At 40.3% G+C, this 23842-nt stretch overlaps 1 protein-coding gene across 1 annotated transcript in view; it reads right to left on the bottom strand.

The window, feature by feature from the left end:
• Positions 1-13913, bottom strand: part of znf804a (zinc finger protein 804A) — a 257781-nt gene extending 243868 nt beyond the window's left edge. Inside the window, exon 1 of the mRNA XM_059966067.1 lies at positions 13803-13913. Coding sequence (XP_059822050.1) covers positions 13803-13913 — 111 coding nt within the window. The remainder of the gene's footprint in view (positions 1-13802) is intronic.
• Positions 13914-23842: the final 9929 nt, after the last annotated feature.

The raw sequence follows: 23842 nt of genomic DNA, 5'->3' as shown, positions 1-23842 counted from the left end.
CCAAAGGGCAACTGAGTTGCAGTCAGAAATAAACGTGAGTGTGAAAAGAGTTGCAATGTCTAAACCGAAACCTGCCTGGCTGGAAAAAAAAATTCTGTTACCTTGTGGCAGGGGTTCATATGCACCACACCAATGCAGATTTAAAGGCAAAACTTGCAGAAAATGCAATGCAACAATGTAGGACACATACAAAGAGAATGTTGGGTAGTCAAAAATAAATGGTCTGCACAGGGAAGAGAAAGAGATAAAAGCCAATATTGCAGATTCAAAAGGAGCATTAATCTGCACAATGTTGATGACAAACATGATAATGATGAGGTCTGTGTAGCCTTGAAACTTACAATGTGAAAACTAATAATAAACAAGCAATATAACTTACACAAGAAGTGAATGACAAATAAAATTGGACACTGGCTCAGCTGTTTCAATCATTCCACAAAAAGAGTTTGAATGGCATTTCAGAGATACCATTACTAAAGCCTGTAGGTATCCAAGAACTTATACTGGAGAAAAGATGAGTCCTGTGGGAATGACATTGTAACAGGGCATGTCTGGCTGGTGGGAGTCCTTAATAATGGGTGCCACTTTTCTGAAGCACCGCTCCTTGGAGATGTTCCGGATAATACAGAGGCTAGTACCCATGATGGAGCTGAATAATTTTACAACTTTCTGCAGCTTTTTTCCATCCTCTGTGGTCCATTTAAAATGCCTACTCCCATCGACCTGCACAGGGACCATAGCCCCCCCACACTCCCTACCATGAATGTACCCATCAAAACTTCACTTAAACATTGAAATCGACCTCCAAAGCACCACTTCTGCTAGCAGCTCATTCCACATTCGCATGACCCTCAAGTTGAAAGAGATTCCCTTCAAGTTCCCCTTAAACTTTTCACCTTTCACCCTTAACCCATGAATTTTGGTTGCAGTCCCACCCAAGCTCTAAAAAGGCCTGCTTGCATTCACCTTATCTATATCCCTTATAACTTTGTATGCCTCTATCAAATCTTCTCTCAATCTTCGACATTCTAACAGCGAACACCTAAACTATTCAATCCTTCCCTATACCTCAGGTCTCTCAGACCCGGCAACATCCTTGTACTCTTTCAATCTTACTTACATCTTTTCTGTAGGTAGGTGACCAAAACTGCACACAATACTCTAAATTAGGCCTCACCAGTGTCTTATACAATTCCAACATAACATCCCAATTCCTGTACTCAGTACTTTGATTTATGAAGGCCAATGTTTCAAAAGCTTCCTTTATGACCCTTTCTACCTGGATGCCACTTTCAATTAATTATAGACCTGTATTCCCAGATCCCTTTGTTCTACCACACTCCTTAGTGCCCTACCATTCACTGTGTAAGACCTACCCTGGTTGGTCCTGCCAAAGGGCAACACCTCACACTAGTCTGCATTAAATTCCATCTGCCATTTCCAGCTGATCCCAATCCCTCTACAAGCGATGACGTTCTTCCTCGCTGGCCACTACAACCCTCCCCCTCTCCCGATCTTGGCGTCATCTACAAACTTACATCAAGAGATCTTCCGATAAGATAGCAGTGTGTTCAAATGCAGTGGCCTCTCGGGAGCTGACCAAAGGTGCTTTATTCTTTGTAAAATTTGTTTTTCCTATGATCCAAAGACAATTCTACTCTAAGAACAAAGGGTACTGTAGGGCTACTGCTTTAGTGAGTTGCTCATTCATCGGAGGAGCTGGACTAATGTTGGTGGCAGAGCCTGCCGAGCTGTCGACAGGTCAGCCAAGATGTCGAAGGAGATAACCCAGCTGCAGACCATGTTGCTGCCCACTACTTGGCAGCATCGGAGTTGATGCAGTATAACTGTGGGAGATTGTCTCAGACATTTCACTTGCGATCGCAAGACTGTTGGACAGTGATAATGTAAGTTGCCACAGGCCTGTTACCTTTGTCTAGCGTAGAGACAGTCGATATGGGAGCTGTGTGCCCTAAGTGGCTGTGAGAACGAGGCCTCAAGCTGCTGCAGACCAGGTGAGAGACATGGAAATGCTACTGCATGTTTGAGCTTGGCTGGGGCCTGGCCTCACGCATTCCCAAGCTTAAGCGATGGAATAACAGGCTGGATTGCGTGCTTCCACACACTGCCAAGAGATTGTACCATCAATTGCTGGACATAGTCGCTCAGGTTCTTGGACTATATATACAATTTTTTTGAGTGATTATGCTTTTTTGCTCGATATTTTGAATTATGTTACTCGCTATTTTTTAGTGTTTGCTTACCATTTTGCCAATGTTGTTCCACTACTTAAGAAAAACTCTAAACATAAACCAGGAAACCAATATGCTAATCATGCAGTTGCTTGCAAAATGTGGTTTAGTTTAAACTCCATGAAAGAGAAATCATGGAATTTAAGGAAAGTTGCAAGCAATCAGCTTTTATGAGTATAAAGAACCAGAATCTATTCTGTGTTAAATAAGGTTATTGAATGAACTTCAAGAGAGAGACAAAAACACTGCTTGTAAAAGTCGATGCAACGACCAAAGCCGAGCTGGATGAAAGAAAGGCCAAAAACTGTAGATGAGGAAACCAAGAGGAGAGATCAAATGGTAAAGGGAGCATTAAAAGGATTAATCAGAATACTCCAGTTAACTGACGGCACCTTCCCAAGGTCAAGATGCACAAACTAGGTGGCTACTGCTGTCAGAACCACTTCCTGCAGTCTTGGAATAAACTCCTATAACTACCATAGTGGAAACCTCAGAAACAGAGAATTTCACAGCTACAAGCCTCACCTGCCAAGCAGAGTAATCCCCATTCCCCCCCACTCCCCCACATCAAGAAAAATGATTATTCTACAAGAGTAAGAAATTCTCCATAACGATTAAATCTTTAGGCCTGGTTGGGGCAATTTAAATTTATAATGCTGTGTATATAGTATTTGTATTATATAGCATACTGTGTAAATTGCTGGGATGTATTCTCTATTGAGTTGGAGTTTATAGCAAGCAGGGAGGAGTAAAGCTTACCGATATCTTACATATGCTTGCATGTACAATGTACGCTTTGTGCTGTGTGAGATTGTTAGCACTGTTTTGCTGTACTCAAGGGTATTCATGTATGGCTGAATGACAATTAAACTTACACACACACAAAACTTAAATATATATATATATACACTACCCCTCCCCCTTTCCTGGTTCCCCCTCCCCCACCTTCTAAATCCGACTCCTCATCGTTTTTTTCTTCAGTCCTGTTGAAGGATCTCTGCCCGCAACATCGACTGTACTCTTTTCCATAGATGCTGCCTGACCTGCTGAGCTCCTCCAGCATTGTGTGTGTGTTGTTTGGGTTTCTAGCATCTGCAGGTATTCTCGTTTGTGATATATATTAAGCCTTCTTGTTCATTTAAATAATTCATTACGGGTTATCTGAATAAAGATGTGAATTGCATATGTCATCACACTACCATGTGATACGTGCATGCCTCACTTAATGTAAAGCGCGAAGTCAGACCTTCATTCCCAGACTCCCCAGCCTTCACTTGAATTAACGTTTTGAAGTTACAAAAGATAAGAATAACCATATGCCAAATAAATCTACCGAACAGAACAAAATTTTATACGAGTCTTACGTAAACCAATGTTTCCGTATTGTGCATTTGTTTGAAGATATAATTAAGGAAAAGACTTTTTCCTAAAATAGATATCTAATGGATCAAATATTCATGCAACAAAAATTTAAATCACATTGCCGACACTGAGGTTATTCGAGCAGTCCAGAAATAAGTATATTTAAATTAACATTTTGCTGATAGTTTCTCTAATTCTATTGTATTTTCCAAATATCGGGAGATACCAAAACAGCCATGTAGTAAAAATAAAAGTACGATACACATTTGACAACTTCAGCTGAAATACCTTGTCAATGGAATATATGCCATAGTGTGAATAATATCAGTACTTATAAACAAGTTTTGGACTAACTCGAGTCACAGTTTATGTTTTCCAAATGACCTTCAAAGATATTTTTCCTCACTTCCCCATCCTCACCTCCAATTTTGAATGCAAGGATAAGTGGCAATTCAAAGTACAAAACAATAATAAGACCGCCTTCCTCAGACAACAGGACAGGAATCCAATGAGAGGATTCAGGTAACAAAATAAACTGGGAGAACAATGCAATCAAAAATAGTTTTACTGAACCCCAAGATTATTTACTTGCTGGAATATTATGTAAGATGATCAATATATTTTAATTAAGGGAATTACTATTTTCAAACTATACATCATTTTGATGTTAAGGTTTGATTATTTGCAGGTTCACTCACTGAAGACAAATGCAGGATAAAGGAAACCAACAAATATTCAGCTGGCACAGAACATCATTATTTCAAATGCAGCATGCTCTTATGAATCAAATTCAGCTCATTAATTGAGTAACTTCAGCTGTACTAATATCATTACTCTCTTGTCCATCAGGTCATAAGCTCAGCTCATTACATCTTCTGTCCTAAACTTGACTAATCTCTACTTCTGACACAAAGCAACAAATACTCACATTTATAGATTACCACTCACATCCCTTTCACAGTAACCCAAAGTTGATACCAGCAGATGCAACACATTTTGAAATGTAGTGAAACATGCAGATCATTTAGATTCAGCAAGATCCCATAAAACACATTGGGAGCTTGACCAGATAATCTGACATGTATTGCAGGATCAATATTTGTCAGGACACCAGACAGTGTTTCCTGTTTGTCTTTGAAATAGCTCCAAGAACATTTTACATTGATTTCTAAGAACAAGTCAATCAAAACAGCACCTCTAGAACTGTAGGACTCTCTCTATCTTGGACTGAGATTTAGTCTAGATGCTTATGATTGAGTTCTGGATTGGAGACGGCTGGATATCAATCACCAGAAAGAAAAACACTGCAGACATTGGGGAAAGCAAGTTGCTTTTACTAACTCAATCAGAAGGTTCAAACACTGATCTGTCCAAAATCTGCACTTCACTTCATTATTCCTGATTCACGTAATGAATACCCACTTAAACCCTTCACCAGACACCTGTCCATCTCCATGAAACCCTGCTCCAGATTCATCCAATTATTTAAAGAAAGACACAAACTCTCTTGATCTTTTCAATAATTTCAAGTTCCCTGGCCCTAGTCATCTCATTTTCACTAAGGATGTCCAGATCCTGTGCACCTCCGTTCCCCATCAGGAAGCCTCAAACTTTTCCATTTATTTCTGTACACCAGACCCAACCAGCTCCCTTCCACCACCAACTCCTCCATCTGGTGGAACTGAACCTCACTCTCAATAATTTCTCCTTTGGAACCTCCCACTTCCTTCAAACAAAGGGTGTAGCCATGGCTGTTCACATGGGTCCCAGCTACCTCAGGATGAGGCTTTTCATCCCAGAACTAATGAGATGTCCCAACTTCTTCAAAGAAAGGGGCTTTCCTTCCTCCACCAACAACACTGGCCTCACCAGCATCTCTTCTATTTCACACAAATCTGCCCTCACCCATCCACCTGCCACCCCACCAGGATAGGGATCCTCTTGTCCTGACATACCACCCTGCCAGCCTCTGCCTCCAGCAAATAATTCTCCATAATATCCACCATCTCCAAAGGGATCCCATCACCAAGCACATCTTTTCCTCTCCCACCACCTTCTGCAGGGGTCTCTCTCTACACAACTCCCTTATCTATTCATCCTTCCCCACTGATCTCCCTCCTGGTGCATAGCCTTGTTAGCAGATAGGTGATAAACCTGCCCTTACACCTCTCTCAGTAGCATTCAGGGTCCCAAACAGTCCTTCCAGAAGAGGCAATACTTCACTTGGTGAGTCAGTTGGGGTCACCTACTGTATCCAGTGCTCCCAGTGTGGCCTCCTGTATATCAGTGAGACCTGATGCAGATTGGAAGACCCCTTTGCCAAGCATCTACGCCCCGTCCGCCAAATAAAGCGGATCTCCCGGTGGCCACCCATTTCAATTCTACTTCCCATTCCCATTCCAACATCTAAGTTACTGGGCTCCTCTATAACCATGATGAGACCACACTCAAGTTGGAGGAGCAACACCTTATATTCCATCTGGTTAACCTCCAACCTGATGGCATGAACATCAGTTTCTCTCGAATTTCCAGTAACTGCCCCTTCCTTCACCATTCCCCGCTCTCACCTCATCTCCTTACCTGCCCAACACCTCTAGTGCTCCTCCCCTTTCTCTTGCTTCCATGGCCTTCTATCCTCTCCTATCAGATTCCCCCCGCTGCAGCCCTTTATCTCTGTCACCAATCGACCTTCCAGCTCTGTTCTCCACCACCTCCCCTGTTCCACTTTCACCTACCACCCTGTACTTCTTCTTTCCCGATGCCACCTGCTTATGCTGATTTCTCATCTCTTTTTCCCAGTCCTGATTAACAGTCTCAGTCTGAAACATTGACTGTTTACTCTTTTCCATAGATACTTCCAGCACTTTGTGTGTATTACTTTGATTTCCAGCATCTGCAGATTTCCTCTTGTTTTGAAATTCTTGCAAGTTGATCGTGTGGATAGCCAGAGGCTTTTTTCCCCAGGACTGAAATGGCTAACACGAGAGATCATAGTTTTAAGGTGCTTGGAAACGTGCAAGGGAATGTCAGGGGTAAGTTTTTCCACAGAGGGTGCACTGGGTGCGTGGAATGCACTGCCGGCAGTGGTGGAAACATATACAATAGGGTCTTTTAAGAGCTTCTTAGATTGGTACATAGAGCTTAGAAAAATAGAGGGCTATGCACTAGGGAAATTCTAGGCAGTCTGTAGAGTAGGTTACATGGTCGGCACAACACCATGGGCTAAATGGCTTGTAATGGTGCTGTAGATTTCCATGTAACTTTTCAAGGAAAATGAAGCAAATGGCACTCTTTAATGCCCGTTGTCAGTCTATAGCTAAAACTTTGGGTGGTCACTTGCATCAGTAGTGCCTATCCGGCTCTTCACAATAGGTGTCCTGACTCCTGCTCCAAGCTCCCTAAATCCTATTAAAGTAACTGAAGCATCAAAAGAAAAAATACTCACGCACTTAACTACAGTAGATAGAGAGCAAATTAAAAGATGCATTCCTAAGGACAAAAAGATTCTGCCTGTCATTTCAAAAATTCTTTTGTAATCCCTCCACTTCCTTTGCCTCAGCAATTTCCTTTGTAATGGTGTAGAGATGTCTAATATGTGATGGAATCCAACAGCTTCATTTTACCTACCCACTGATTCCTTGAATTTGAATGATTAAGTAAAGATGGCTCAGTATTCACAAGAGGGTAGCAGAAAGACCAGCTTGAACTGAAGTATTTGCCTGGTAAGTAGTTTGTACCTTGGAAATTGTGTATTAAATGAGGGCAACAGTAGAAAGTGAAAAAAACAAAGACCTTTGATTTTAATGCAGCCATTTTAAAATATCTATTCAGAAAATGAAATGCAGAATATTGTAAAATTTAAGAGGGAAACAGATGTCATTGGCATCAGGCAATTCACAGTGATGTTTTTATCTGTGAAATTTCAATGGAACAACAGCTTTGTTAACTTATGCGCTGAAACTAACTATATCCAGTCACAACAGTATTTTTATCATCAGTGAAAATATCAAATGTCTAAAGTGAAATACAGATCTGGAGTCTTATCTCCTCCTGTATTATGCACACCAAAGAATAAACCAGAATTTCAGTATTTGCCCCTCTGGTTAAATAGAAGTCGGATGAAGTCAAATATAAAGTAGCAAATGTTAAACACCATCTTTAAAAGTGTGCCAAACACTTAGCTTTTGAAATCATCTATTACAAAATGTGAATACATGTCAGCATCTGAAATAATAAAAATATTCATTATTATTAGCTGAAAATAGGAGGACTATGATGTAATCTAACTAATATTTGTCCATACCATTAATTGAGAGAGTAGCTATATTCCAAATGAAGTGGGACATCCACCTGTGTCTCATGCAACTGCTGGATGTCTTTATTTAAAGATCATCCAATAAGGCAACACATACTCCTGTTTAATTATGATTCCACAAAGTACTGCATAGTCTATTTAATCATAATCCTAATCCCTTCTGAAGCACTGAGAACACAACCTCCATCTCATTACATAATGAATTATATAAATGAGCACAAAGCTGTTTCCAGTTTGCATAATTCCATTTTTAAAATCAGTATATCAATGCAATTGTATTTTAAATTTTGGCTGAGTTATTTTTAACTTTTGATTATCTAGATAAAGTATCTCTCAGGACATTCGGAAAGAAACCTGATACAATATTTTATGTAACAACAGTTACAAATAAAAACTGACATTAATTATGCACAACATGTTCCAATTTCTATCATGTTGCCTGCCAGACTGATATTTGGTCAGTTATCGCACTACAACATAATTATATTAGATTACGTGACATTCTGCAACAATGGACACACATTCTCATAGTCCCAAGCTAAAAGGACTAGGCCAGGTGGACAAAGGGGAAAGGACATTCACAAAATGGTTCCATTAATTGACCGAGCTCTTTACTACAGCTCACCACCGAGTGCTCGTGCAAATGAATCACTAATCCAAAGAGCACTTGCTCTCTTTCCAATGGCTTCTTTGCCTTTTCTTTGTGTGTTATTGATTTCACTATCTTTAGCATAAACAATATATTTTAGTAATAATGGTTACTAAGTTGATCTACAAGACTGAGGGGAGATGGTGTACACCACTGAAGCCTATTTTATAAAGAATCACTGACAATGTGGTGAAATCATCTTCCTGCCCCCTGCCCCCAAATGCACTTCCTCCTGCCTTTTCTGCTTGACAAGCCTTAACGGCATCTGCCTTTAATCTTTCAAGGCACCCTTTACAAATTATCTACTCTAATATGAAATTCCATCCAAAAACACCCTTACCTAAGCAAAGGTTTTCCCATGTGTATAAAACCTAACATTCAGCCAAGCTAAACATTGCATGTTTCATGGTTAATTTTCCCTTGGTGTCATTTTTAAACTCAATTTTAGAACTCACCTGTGAGTCAAAAGATGAAAATGGCTGTTTAAATGTAAAGAATGTCAGAGGAGCCTGGAGATCCAGAATAGCCTGGTAAATGAAATTGTTGGCTCAAAAAGCCTCCTTCAGGAATAATGATGCAACCAGATGTAGACAACCTATCAATTTAATTGCTCCAATATAGGCCTTACATAGAGCACTTCTGCTGCTTCCAACATAGAAATTTAAAAAAAATTTAGGCAGCTTTGTTCAGCACTGCTCATGTTAAATCATTAATCTGAACTTCAATAGTTTGTCTTAAATTCTTCATAAACCTGCATTAATTCTTATTGCCTGTACAAGAACATAAAATTGCAACTAAGTCTGAACTAATTAAATGACAGACAGGTGTTCTTTAAGATTATTAAAGCACACATAAAGAGGAATTTAGTTTAATCCACATTTGGAAGAAGATTATGCAGCCACTTGTAAATGCAGCACATCCATCAGGAGCTCTTTTGAATCACAAAGTAAAGCTGCCTTAAAATAACTTTTCCAATGAACTTAAAGTGATTTGCATTGATTTTGTTATGTCTCTTCATTAAAGGAATGAGCATGCACATTTTTTTTAAAAAACACATTTCAGATAGCTTTCATTTTCTAGTTCTTTTCCTTGAAATACATAGTGAACGTATTCAGCTCTTAATACATCAGGTAGCAGAACTGAACAACAGATGGAAGTTGCAATGCATTAATAATGCCTTCCTTCCCACAAACTGTGATATGAACCTCTTGCATTTTATTTGTCTAGTTCCATGTGAAAGAAAATTTCTAAACTGGAGTATATATATATTACATAATTACTTTAACCCAAAATGTAAGATACAGTGCAATTCAGAATCATAATTTTCAATTCAAAGCTAGGCCACCACTATTAGATTTAATAATGATGTACATGAGGTTTTACATTGTTTAATTCAAAAATAGATGAATTTTATCATTCAAACTAATACACTATTCCTGAATATAAAGTGAAAATAATGTAACATGTAGAAAGGTAAAGTTCTGAGTCAGAGAATTAGTTAAATAATGCTAATAATTAATCTGTGCTTAATCTATTACTGAACAAATTTCAAGCAGACCACTTTCTGTACCACTGTGTAAGTTTTCAGATACTACACAAGTTCATACTGCACAATATAATTAATATTAAAAGTAAATTTAAAATGTTTAGTGAATAACACAGGACCATCATGTTCCTCCCTCCCTTACACCCCTTTTCACCCCAACCATCCCCCTACAAATTTTCACACATTTTCAAAGCTTCAAAATTGAAGTGCATGCAACACAACTTTCTACGGCTGGAATAAGCCACAAGATCAGTTACATTAACTGAGAATAAAAGTTGATCCCTTGCTTCAGAACAGCTTCTCTGTTGTGCAGCAGCCAACAGTCCAAAATAGAACTTGTAAAATTCATTCAATTAACACAAGTTATTGTGAACGATGGGCATCTGTGATTCCAGTCTTGCAACTGAGAATGTTGCTCCCAAATAGTTTAATTTAATGAGCCACATGCCGAAGCTTTGCTTTTACAAAATGAAAAATAAAGTTTTACAGATCTTGCTTCGTGATTTTATATTCAGTGAAACAACCCTTTAAATAAATCCTGAATTGATAATTCAGGAATCCTGAAATGAATAAATCCTGTAGATTACTGAATCACTCCATAAACTTCAGTAGTAATCACTATCAACAGTCTTGGCTAAGTGTGTTCTGTTCACTTGAGATGGAATTCAAGGTACAGTATTGCAACACATAAAATATATCATTTATCAGTCTGTCTCTTTCGTGCTTTTTAGTATATACTATATGGCTCTAAACCATCTCCTCTTGCTGACTGCTGCCACAGTCTGGTAGCTTTTTAAAATACTAACTTTAGTCTTAAAGATGAAATCCTTTCTTTGTTCATTGTGAATAAAAATAATAATAGCACAGGCCCAATGTGTTGCATCATTCTGTGCATACAAGTAACTAAATAACCAAGTTTTAGTCCTTACACTTTGGTTTAGTAGAAAACTATATATACCTCATCCTTTTTAAACCTCATTAAGCGTATGCACACCTGATTATTTACAGAGCACTATTATAACATCTGACACTCCGAAATCTCACATTTATTTTTGATCGTTTTTCTAATGTTTTCAAACACAAAAATCATTTGAGAGTCACAATATATTTGAAATCTCTAATATTCAAACAGCAAATGGAAACCATTAGTTGTCAAGTAACAAAAGCATTTATAACACATAAAACTAATGAAAATATGAACTATCTTCAGGTAATTGTAGTACAGTTTACTACAAACTGGTCTTGGAAATTAGATTACTTGGGGACATGGGTACAAGGATAGGCCAGTCGGTCTGATCCAGGTCTGTTTCACCATTAATTAGTCTGTATTCTGATCCTGTTTGCTACCCTTTGATCCACATCATTTGATCATTTCCTTAATAAGACTCTATCAATCCCTGCCATGTAGGGTGCAATCAGCCCCGTGCCACTGACTCTCGGGGGAATGGCTTTTCCAGGACTTCACTCTCCATTGTGCAAAAGCACTTAACTAAAATTCTCATAACTGGCTTAGATCTAGCTCTGTGGTTAAATTCACTTTTACTCCATTTCCACCAGCAGAGGAGATAGCTTTTCTGGGAACACTTACCATACTGTCCCTTTGTGTTGATTATCTCAGTCAAATAATCCTAGAACCATTCTAGTGCAATAAAATGCAAGTAAAGCTTGTGTAAGACATCAATTTAATTAAACACATTGAGTATTCTAGTGCGCCTGCACTGGAAGTGTGCTGCCCAAAAATTTATGCACTTTAGTTAAGGTATGCCTCAGGTTGGTAGAACATCTTAATAATGTGTTCTGCCAACCTTAATATTTTAAAAACCCATTAAAAATAAGATTCCATTCTCCTTTTTGAATCCCTTCTATGTGGCATAGTTTTACCATCCTCCAGAGGCCACAGATGCATGATCTGTGCGTTTCACAATTCTTCCTTTTTAATCTAAGAATTTTGCTGATTTTTATTAGCCCTGGAGAATTGTGACTTTGGTCATTGTCACCATTTCAAATTTGGAACGCACATAATTACGATGGTAAAAATCTGAAGATGCTGATATAGCTGATTTATAGAATTGGTATACATTACGCAAAGTGTCAGGAAATATTTGCATTTCCAATTAACATTTTGCTTAAATCTTTAATTAAAATGTTTCTAGATTGGCTGGTTATTTTTATTCATGCTGGTGACCTGCAATCACTGCAAGCTTGGAAAACGTTCACACATTCTGTTTCTCAGTATGTTCCACACTCCAGGCTATCCATTTGCTGGTGTGGCTTCAGTAATCATAGAGCTGAACCATAGGAACTTATAACATATATACAGTCTACACAGCTAAAACACTATAGTACAATGTCTGGAGTTTTTTTTTTAAACAGTGCTTTTTCCATCATCTTTCCTTTGCCAAGTGAGTTTACAGCATAATTACACTAGCTGAAAGCCAACGAAACTTCTAAAATTGATGTAGTTACAGTTAGTCGCCACCAATGTATTTACCAGGTACTATGCGTGCAGGCAAAACAGTTGCTATGCCCATATGTGCATTATGGTGTAATTAGTCCAATTAATTAAGTACTATTCTTACAAAAATTACGTGTAATTTAGTAAGTTTAGCTCCATTCCCCCAAAGTCTTAAGGATGTATGTTTAATGTTTCTACTTGACAATGTTCTAGGCTTTTAAGTTTTAAATAAATTTCTGATTAAAATACAAATGAAAATAAATCCCATCTATTAGTTTTTGGCTCAGCTGTAGCTTTTTCAAAATCAATTATCTTGTTAATTTGTTGATCTTACTCTGTAATGTGAAATAACACGAGAAGAGCAACTGACACACCCAGACTGCTCTTGGTAATACAAAGTATTGTATAACTTCATTAAAAAATGTTAAGCAAGTAGGTGTGAGTGAAGGCAGTACTGTACAATATTCTATTGGACTTGACTGACTAAACCTGGCATCAGAAAGCAAAACCATCCGAAAGGCAATTTTAAGAGATTTCCCTGCATGTGCTTTAACCAGATTCATTTCACTTTCACCATTTCACTCTGCAATTTGTCTCATTTCTGGGATGGGATAAATTTAGACTCAGTAAGCAAACAGATGAAGTGTAAGCAAGTTGCTCTCATCTCATACTGCTGCTGTTAGGCAGCCCAGCAATGGTGACAAATTAAAGGATTATGGAAGGGATGAGATGAAAATAAAACGGATCTGCATATAAAGCAGACATTGTTGCTATTTCCATGACAATGAAATAACAAATAGTTAAGCACAGCCCCGTCATACAATTACCAGAACCCTGCTTGCATGGCAGTTGGCCCTGGATGATTTGGAGATCTTGCAAAAGCACTAAAGTGAGAATTGATTTAGCTAAAGAACCCTAAATAACGCAATGGCAGGTAATTACATTTGCTGTATATTACTGGCATCGCAAGCCCACCGCCCCCACCCCCGCAAAATATTTTATTGCAGCCATTTATTGATTAAGTCATCTTAAGTCATTGCAAGTAATCGAAACACATATCAGCTTTCTCTTACTTCATTAACCCAAAAACTACTGAGAAAAAAATTGCAAACATGATGTAGATTCCACGCAGCACATAGCGGCGAGAAAAAACTAGTAAAGTTTAAGCCTTAAGTCAGTTGCGCAATTAACTTTCTGCAATAAGCTTAGAATAAAACAAATACCAGCGTCTTGCTTCCATTCTTGCAGAGTGGGCCCCGGAAAACTCCCTTGATGTTTCTGAAATGGCCATTGCTAAGGTGTGTAGAGCTGATGACAATATAGTAACACGCCATATGGTGCTATAGCTCCCGTGCACACAGTTCAAGTGGACCGCAAACGAGAAGCCTGCTGATGATCTGAGCTGGGAACACACGGCACTCAATGAACGCTGCTCCTCTTTTTCTCTTGTTTCACTCTGGTATATCAGCATAAGCAAATGAGGTATTAGCTAGTCATCTTTCCCGTCTGCTGCTGATTCGTTCTGCTTAAAACAGTGCACCCAATCTCTTTGCATCTCCGCTGCGCGAATGAGAGTCCTAAATCCTCAGTCTCTCACAGGCAGAATATTACACACCACAAAGAGCTGCTGGTCCATAGCACCGGGCCAATGGCAGAAAGCCACTAGCCCAATACTGAAAGCTGTCTGAGAAGTACATATGTCACATGCTGCTTCTACACATTACTGACTCAGCCTCACAGAGCTGTGCACATGGCAAGTCTCGGCCAACCAGCAGACAGCTGCAACAGCATTCATAAGAATCATTGCAAGATCAGTGCAGGTAAAAGAGTTTCATAGGGATCAAAGCAAGAACTATAGTTTGACAGCTGACAGCAATCACACCGCAAGACAGTCTATTCTACCTCCGTGCATCACCAAATGGAATGATTATTCATATCACAATCGCATAACGCATTCAGTCTGACAAAATAATATATTTGAGGGAGGGGGCATATTTGAGGACCTCACAAGAGGAACATCAAATCAGGGCAGGTATTTCTAAACATTGTCTCCAGGCAAAACGTAATTGAATTGTCTCATTTACTGTTACACGAGCCACCAGAGAGAACTCATTGAAAACATTGTTTTTGCCCGACTGACACGATATTGAATGTGCTGTAGCTGTTTCCACAACGATTCCTGTGAAATACAGCCTGATTCACCAGCTCTCAATCTTGGGGAAAGGTTTTTGTGTTTTAGTTACGTTTTACCCTGAATTATAGTCAAAGTACGAGTTGTTGTCTTCTTAAAATCTTAGCTTTCTTCAAAGACGTCTCATATTTTTCTCCTGATTACACATGACTTCTTCATGCAATTTGGCTGATGTGTTTCAAATATCCCTGAAGTAAATCTATGAATCCCCAGATGGCCAGCCATATGGGTCTTGTATTGAATTCATCTCGAGCTGCAGCGTCTTAACAGCAAATTATATATTTCCAGTAAGCAATCATTAGAAATGTGAGGGTTTCAGTGAGCATGATCTAATCCATCATTTGGATTTTGTACAACATAATTAGTTGGCAAAGTGTTCAAAATGTGCCAGAAAAAAAACTTTGGTGACTCTATTAATACAATTTCGCTGATAAGTATTGTACAATCACTTTCACATGAATCATTTGCTACGTGCGTGATCTAACACCATGGGGGGGGGGGCGTAGAAATTTATTTCTGCTGCTTTTACTGAACTAATTAATGATGTGCTTAGTAACCATTTTTTATTCACTATTTTAATGAAATCAACGTCTATTTTATTTAAAACACTTTAGAAAAATTATTAAAAATAAAAAGTGAGAAATTTATCTGCCTTAGTGAAGAAAAAGCACTTGAGTTGGTATAACCATCTCCGCAAGTTTTTGCCCATTTTGCATATAGTAGAGCGATACTTGTGATAATAGCAACTCTCAAATGTCAAACCCTATTCAAATTCCTTGTTATAACATTTAGTATTTAATAGCAAAATCATTGCAGAAAAAGTAGCTAGGAGAAAGTTGCCTAAAGTATTCTTAATTTTCTAAGAATCCTGATGTAAATAGATTCCATGGCCTTCGCAGTAGTAACTTGTTTCACCCTGTATCTTTCTATAGTTATGCTGCTCACTAGAATGAAGCCCTTTCAGAGATATTTCTGTATAATTCTTTGCACTTAATTCTCCTGTTCTGGCTTTAGATAACACAGATTCTCTTGCTTTTGCAAGAATCTTTAAAGAATATTCTTCAAATTCCTTAAGATGAATGTCTTAATTTGTAAAATAAACAGGACCCCACTTCGTCTGTGTTCTTCCTTTATAATATCAACTCTACCTTATTTAGTCAGGTTTCCCAGTAAAGATCAGGTTTAGGCTAATTTAAAATGATCTGAACTGTACAGAACCTTCTGGGATTTATCTGTAATATTGGCCAGAGGCAGTGATTCTCTAGAGGGTATTAAATTACCAGCTTGACTCATGCACTTATTTTTTCCCTCTTCAGGAGAAAATGCCAGAAGATTTATGTCATCTTTTTATGCCAACCTGATGCAAATTTCTGCTTCACAGCACAGGGCAACTCTGAGGGCAAGAGGTGGGCCTTTTCATTCCAAGCTTAACTCCACACTATACATTCCTGCTCAATTAGTGTGCATTGGATTGAGGTAAGGTGAAAATGGAAATGGTACAAATTTACAAGCAGTAGTTTTTTAAAAAAAAATCTCTCACTTCCTCTGTGCAGTTTGTTTTTTTTTAAATCCTGCTTTCGAAAACCCCTTTCCTTTTGATCCTCCATTGCAACACTCATTGGGAATTTCTGCTGCTTCATATCAAGCCTGCGAGTTTTATTTTGCTCCCCTTTAATACGTTGGATCAGAAATCACAGAGCAGTGAGCATAGAAGTGAAGAAGCTCAGCCATTATGCTATATGGAAGATGTAATATTTTACACTGCTCTGAGTGTACCAGTATGTGGCCCACATTCCGGCATCTTGCAGCAGTCCAACAGCCACTGGAGCTCCTGTAAAGCAGCAGGAGATAACAATATTAACAGCCGTAAGCATCTAATTGTAGATACATTTAAATGCAATTAGTCAGACTCTGTCGTTTGAAGAAGGTGCTTACAAGTCATTCTGTTAATTAACTATACTGCGGGTAATTTTAATGAGTTCAAAGAAATGTAAAACAGAATTGGGTATAAAATGGGCGGTTAATCTGATTCTGTCATCTTCCTGTGGATGAGTAGCAGGGTGCGTGCAGAGAATGGGAGTGGACTTGTGAAGCTGGTGGTCTGGAGATCTCTAAATGATCAATTCTGCTACAGTGGCAAATGAGCCTCTTTGGACTCAACAGCTTTGAACTGGAGGTATGGCTTTAGCTGAGTTAACTATTTTCACCAAGAGTGACCGAGTAGATAACATAACGATACATTTGCTTTTTTTGCATTTGGGGAGGGAGGGAGTTTAAAAAAAAGGTAATTGGTCAGTCCACTGTTAATTGAATTCTTGCCATTCCCTGCGGGAAGTGCTACTATTAGAACTTTAATGGGGGTTAAGATTGGATATAGTCCTTCAACATATCGGCAGGGCAAGGAACAATTAAAAACAGAAACTGATGAAACTGAAGTCATTGAAGCAATGTTCATGCAGAGTGTTGAATTACTGGAATTCTCTATCCTGAAGGACCATGGATAGGTACATATAGAGAAGGCAGATCCATTTTTAAAAGATTGGGGACTTAAGGGCTAAAGAGAACTACTTTAGAAAAAGAGTTGAGGCCAAGGGCCAATTAGCCAGGAACATACTGAATATTGGGTTTCAGAGACCCAGTGGCCTAATCCTGCTCCTATTTTCTTTGTATTTTATATTCTGTGCTTTTCAACCACACGTTGTATGGAATGAAATGTATTTCAAATTCACATTCCCTTCTAGTTAGGTGGGAAAGTGAATTTGAAATGCGGCAAATGTAACAAACATACCAAATCATGGAGCTCCCTCCGATTTGTTTCTGCTTTGCCATCACGCCCTCACCAGAGGTGTCCACCTGTCTGTGAGGTTCCAACCGAATGCCTATCAAGAGTTACAGTACAGTCCCAAGGAAAATACTGGGCCTGACTTCCAGTCTCAGGAGTCTCAGCAAGGTATTGAGTGTGATTGTCCATTTGGACAGGAGAGCTAAACCAGCTGTTGCACCTTGTAAGCACAAGAGATTCTTCAGATTCCAGACATCCTGAGTTGAGTTCCTCCACCATGTTTTGTGATGCATGTTGGCAACTCATTACAGGTCCAACCTGCTTCACAAATATAACTAATGGATGTCAGATAGATTTCTCCACAAATTCAAGCTAAATATTATCCTTGCTTGCTGTCTGTCTCTGTTTGAGATTCCCACAGTACAACAGCAGTATCATATGACAAATGCACCTGTTTGTCAGTACACAGTCTCTACTCAGAACAATATAGCAGATAATGTTGCTTTATTCCAGGTATCAACAAGCAGAAGCGCATAGAGAATTAATAAAAATACATAGAACTTGTGTTACAAGAAAAGGTCGTGAAGCTCACCCAGTCGAGGTTTGTGTCTGACCATAACATAAACAAGTAGCTTCAGTCCTCAGCAATAACACTGCTATCATAGAACATAGAGCAGTTGTACAGGAACTTCAGCCCACAATGTTGGATTGCCTTTTAACCAATTCTAAGATCAATCCAACCATTTCCTCCTATACAGGCCTCCATTTTTCTTTCATCCACATGCCTTTCTAACAGTGTCTTGAATGATCCTAAAAAAGATACTTCTGACATGCCCCCTATGCCTCCCTCAAATCACATTGAAATTATGCCCCCTTGTGTCAGCCATTCTGCCCTGGGAAAAAAAAACGTCTGACTATCTACCCTGTCTCTGCTTCTTATCATTGTATACACCTCCTTCACGTCTCCTCTCATCCTCCTTCACTCCAAAGAGAAAAGCCCTAGCTCAGTCAACCTATCGTCATAAGACATGCTCTTGAATCAAAGCAGCATCCTGCTAAATGTCCTCTTCGCCCTCTCTAAAGCTTTCACATCCTTCCTTTAATGAGGTGACCAGAAGTGAACACAATGCCCTTAAGTATGGTCTAACCAGAGATTTGTAAAACTGCAACATTACCTTGTTGCTCTTGAGTTCAACCCTTGAAATATGAAGGCTAACAATGTTAAGAGATTTAAGAATGTGGACCCCAAAATCCCTCTGTTTTTCCACAATGCTATGAATCCTGTCATTGACGTTGTACTCCGCCATCATGTTTGACCTTTCATAGTGTATTACTTCATACTTTTCAGGATTGAACTCTGGTTGTCACTTCTCAGCCTACCTCTGTGTCCTGTCAATGTTCTGTTGCAACCCTGGATAATCTTCTACACTATCCACAACACCGCCCACCTTCTTGCTAACTTACCTACTAGTAGTAGAACTTTTACCAGCAGCCAATCCGGACATCGGAAGTTCTGAGAATCAGGTCCACTACCTGAGGGTGAAAGGCTGCAGAAGGTCGCAGTAGCCTACTAGAGCTTTGAATAGTGACCATTCGGCGCTGAGCTCGTTGACTTCATTAACTTTGCTTCCAACTTTCATCCTGCCCTCAAATTTACCTGGTCCATTTCCGACACCTCCCTCCCCTTTCTTGATTTTTCTGTCTCCATCTCTGGAGACGGCTTATCTACTGATATCTACTATAAGTCTACAGACTCTCACAGCTACCTGGACTCTTCCTCTTCCCACCCTGTCTCTTGCAAAAATGCTATCCCCTTCTCACAATTCCTCCATCTCTGCCGCATCTGCTCTCAGGATGAGGCTTTTCATTTCAGGATGAAGGAGATGTCTTCCTTTTTTAAACAAAGGGGCTTCCCTTCTTCCACCATCAACTCTGCTCTCAAACGCGCCTCTCCCATTACCCACACATCTGCCCTCACCCCATCCGCCCACCACCCCACTCGGGATAGGGTTCCCCTTGTCCTCACCTACCACCCACCAGCCTCCAGGTCCAACGTATAATTCTCCATAATTTCTGCCACCTCCAACGGGATCCCACTACCAAACACATCTTCTCCCCCCCCCCTTCTGCTTTCCGCAGGGATCGCTCCCTATGCGACTCCCTTGTCCACTCATCCCCCTCATCCCTTCCCACCGATCTCCCTCCTGGCACTTATCCTTGTAAGTGGAACAAGTGCTACACCTGCCCTTACACTTCCTCCCTCACCACCATTCAGGGCCCCTGACAGTCCTTCCAGGTGAGGTGACACTTCACCTGTGAGTCGGCTGGTGTGGTATACTGCATCCGGTGCTCCCGGTGTGGCCTTTTATATATTGGTGAGACCCGATGCAGACTTGGAGACCGTTTCGCTGAACACCTACGCTCGGTCCGCCAGAAAAAGCAGGATCTCCCAGTGGCCACACATTTTAATTCTACATCCCATTCCCATTCTGATATGTCTATCCATGGCCTCCTCTACTGTCAAAATGAATCCAAACTCAGGTTGGAGGAACAACACCTTATATACCGTCTGGGTAGCTTCCAACCTGATGGCATGAATATTGACTTCTTTAATTTCCGTTAATGCCCCTCCTCCCCTTCTTACCCTATCCCTGACATACTTAGTTGTTTGTTTTTTTTTCTCTGTCTCTGCCCATCACTCTGCCTGTTCTCCATCTCCCTCTGGTGCTTCCCACCCCCCCCGCCACTTCTTCTCCCGAGGCCTCCCTTCCCATGATCCTTTCCCTTCTCCAGCTCTGTATCATTTTCGCCAATCACCTTCCCAGCTCTTAGCTTCATCCCACCCCCTCCAGTCTTCTCCTATCATTTCGCATTCCCCCCTCCCCCTACTACTTTCAAATCTCTTACTATCTTTCCTTTCAGTTAGTCCTGACGAAGGGTCTCGGCCTGAAACATCAACAGTACTTCTCCTTATAGATGCTGCCTGGCCTGCTGAGTTCCACCAGCATTTTGTGTGTGTTGTTTGAATTTCCAGCATCTGTAGATTTCCTCGTGGTTGACCATTCAGCGTATGGGTTTGACTAGGAAGAGCAAATTAAAGGAAGGCAGTGGCAAGCACAGAGTCCGTCGTCTGAGTAGACATAGTCAGCGGTGATCTCTGGAGAGAGGGTTCAATCAGAGAAAGCAAAGGAAAAGAAAAGCTCAAGTTTTTTTTTCCCTTCTTTTCTTTATATCTGCTCAGCTCGGACAGCAGAGATGTCAGACAGAAGAGTGTCCTCTTGTGGGATGTGGGAAGGCAAGGAGACCTCCAGTGTCCCTGACAACTACAACTGAGAGAAGTCCGTCCAGCTGCAGCTTCTAGCAAACTGCGTTAAGGAGTTGGAGCTGGAACGGTATGAACTCCGGATCATTCAGGAGACTGAGGGGGTGATAGATAGGACATATAGAGAGGTAGTTACACCCAAGGTGCAGGATTCAGGAAACTGTGTGGTAATCAGTAAGGGGAAAGGTGTTAAGGAGCCAGTGCAGTGTACCCCTGTGCCCATCCCCCTCAACAACAGGTATATCACTTTGGATACTGTCAGGGGATATGACCTAAAAGAGAAAAGTCACAGTGGTTGGGTCTCTGACTCTGAGTCTGCCTTTGTGATTCAGAGGAAAGGAGGGGAGAAGAGACATGGGGTAATGATAGTGGATTCATTAATTAGGGGAAAGGTTTTGTGGGTGAAAACGAGATTCCCAGATGGTATGTTGCCTCCCGGGTGCCAGGGTCCCAGGGTCAGGTCCTCAGCTTTCTTAAGTGGGAGAGTGAACAGCCAGAAGTCGGGGTCAACGTAGCTTCAAACGACATGGGTAAGATGAGTAACGAGGTCCTGCATAGGGAGTTCAGCGAGTTAAAAGGCAGGACCTCCAGGGTTGAGATCTCAGGATTGCTTGTGCCACGTGCTGATGAGGCCAGAACTAGGAGGATCATACAGTTTAGTACGTGGATAAGCAGTTGGTGCAGGAGGGAGGCCATATGATTTTTCGATCATTGGGCTCTAGTCCAGGGAAGGTGGGCCCAGTACAGAAGGGACGGCTTGTGCATGACCTAAAGGGCGACTACTATGCTAGAAGGAAGATTTGTTGATGCTGTACAGTGGGGTTAAAACCAGAGTTGCAAGGCATGGGAACCAGAGTGCTGGAACATTTAGTGGAGAGATTGTGGAGGCAAAACCTCAGACAAAGTTAGGAGGCAAAAGGTTGAGCATTGCACAACTATTGTCCTGAGCTGCGTATACTTCAATGCAAGAAATATCGTAGAAAAGGCAAATGCTGAAGATGAGGCAGCTGGTTTACAAGCAGAGGCAATGTGTAGTGAAGAGAGACTGTTGATAGGGCAAAATTACAGTCAATGGGATGAGATGCAACGTAAAAGATGGACAAAATCAAAAAGGGTAAATACAGGACTGAAGATGCTATATTTGAATGTGCACAGTATATGGAATAAGGTAGATGACCTTTGCAGCACAATTACAGATTGGTAGGTATGATGTTGAAGGTGTCGCTGAATCATGTCTGAAAGATTCTATCTGGATGCTTAATGTCCAAGGATACACATTGTATTGAAAGGATCGGCAGGAAGGAAGAGGGGGCACTATTGCTCTGTTGGAAAAAAGTCAAATCAAATCATTAGAAAGAGATGACTTAAGGTCAGAAGGTGTTGAATCGTTGTAGATAGAGCTAAGGGACTGCAAGGATAAAAAGACCCTGACGGTTGTATACAGACACCCAAATGGTGGTAAGGATGTGGCCTACAAATTACGGGAGATAGAAAATGCATGCCAAAAGGGTAATGTACAATAGTCATGTGGGACTTCAATATGCAGGTAGATCCAGAAAATCAGATTGGTGTTATATTATAGGAGGGGGAGTTTCTAGTGTACCTACGAGATGGCCTTTCAGAGGAGCTTGTGCTTGACGCCACTAGAAGATTAGCTACTCTAGAATGGGTGTTGTGCAATGAAGCAGAGTTCATTAGAGAGCTTATGGTAAAAGAATCCTTTGGGGTAAGTGATTTCAATATGATCGAATTCACACAGAAATTTGAGAAGGGGAAGCTAAAGTCAGATGTATCAGTACTACTGAGGCATGAGAGAGGACTTGGCCAGAATTCATTAGAAAAAAACACTGGCAGGGATGATGGTAGAGCAGCAATGGTGGAATTTCTGGAAACAATTTGAAATGTACAGAGTATATACATCCCAAAGAGGAAGATGTATTTCAAAGGAATGATGACACAACTGTGGCTAACAAGACAAATCAGAACCAACATAAAAGCCAAAGAGAGGACATATAATAGAGCAAGGATTAGTGGGAAGTTAGAGGATTGGGAAGCTTTCGAATACCAACAGAAGGCAACTAAAAGTAATTAGGGTAAAGATGGAATACAAAGGTAAGCTAGACAATAATATTAAACAGGATACCAAAAGTTTCTTCAGATACATGAAGTGTAACAGAGAGGCGAGAGTGGATATCAAATCACTGGAAAACGATGCTGGAGATGTGGTAGTAGGGGACAAGGAAACAGCAGGTGAAAATGAGGAGGAATTTCTTTGCCACAGGCAGCTGTGGAGGCCAAGACTTTATGTATATTTAAGGCAGCGGTTGATAGATTCTTGATTGGTCAAGGGATGAAGGGATACGGTGAGCTGGCAGGAGACTGGGGTTGAGAAGAAACTTAGATCACCCATGATGAAATGATAGAGCAGACTCAGTGGGCCAAAGGGCCTAATGCTGTTCCTATATTTTATAGTCTTGTGGTTTTAACCCACCCTTCTATTTCCCCATTCAAGTCATTTATAAAAATCACAAAGAGCAGGGGTGTCTGCGGAACACCATTGTGCGCTGATGTTCAGGCAGAGTATGCTCCACCCTCTGCCTTCTGTTGGCAAGCCAATTCTGAATCCACACAGCCAAGTATCTCTGCATCCCCTGCCTCCTGACTTTTTTAATGAGCCGATCATGCTGAGTTTTGTCAAACCACTTACCAAGATCCATATACTGCTCTACCTTCATCAATTTGTTTTGTGACTTCCTCAAAATTCCATTCGACTCATGAGGCATGACCTGCCCATTACAAAGTGATGCTGATCAGACCATACTTCTCCAAATTCTTATAAATCATGTCTGGAAGGATCCTTTTTCACACTTTGTCCACCACCAATGTAAGACTCACTGGTTTATAATTCACAGAATTATTCCAATTACCTGTTTTTTTGTACAAAGGAATAACATTTGCCACCCTTAAT

The sequence above is a fragment of the Hypanus sabinus genome, chromosome 4, assembly GCF_030144855.1.
Source record: "Hypanus sabinus isolate sHypSab1 chromosome 4, sHypSab1.hap1, whole genome shotgun sequence".
In the NCBI taxonomy this organism is placed as follows: domain Eukaryota; kingdom Metazoa; phylum Chordata; class Chondrichthyes; order Myliobatiformes; family Dasyatidae; genus Hypanus; species Hypanus sabinus.
This window is presented reverse-complemented; position numbering and strand designations above follow the sequence as displayed.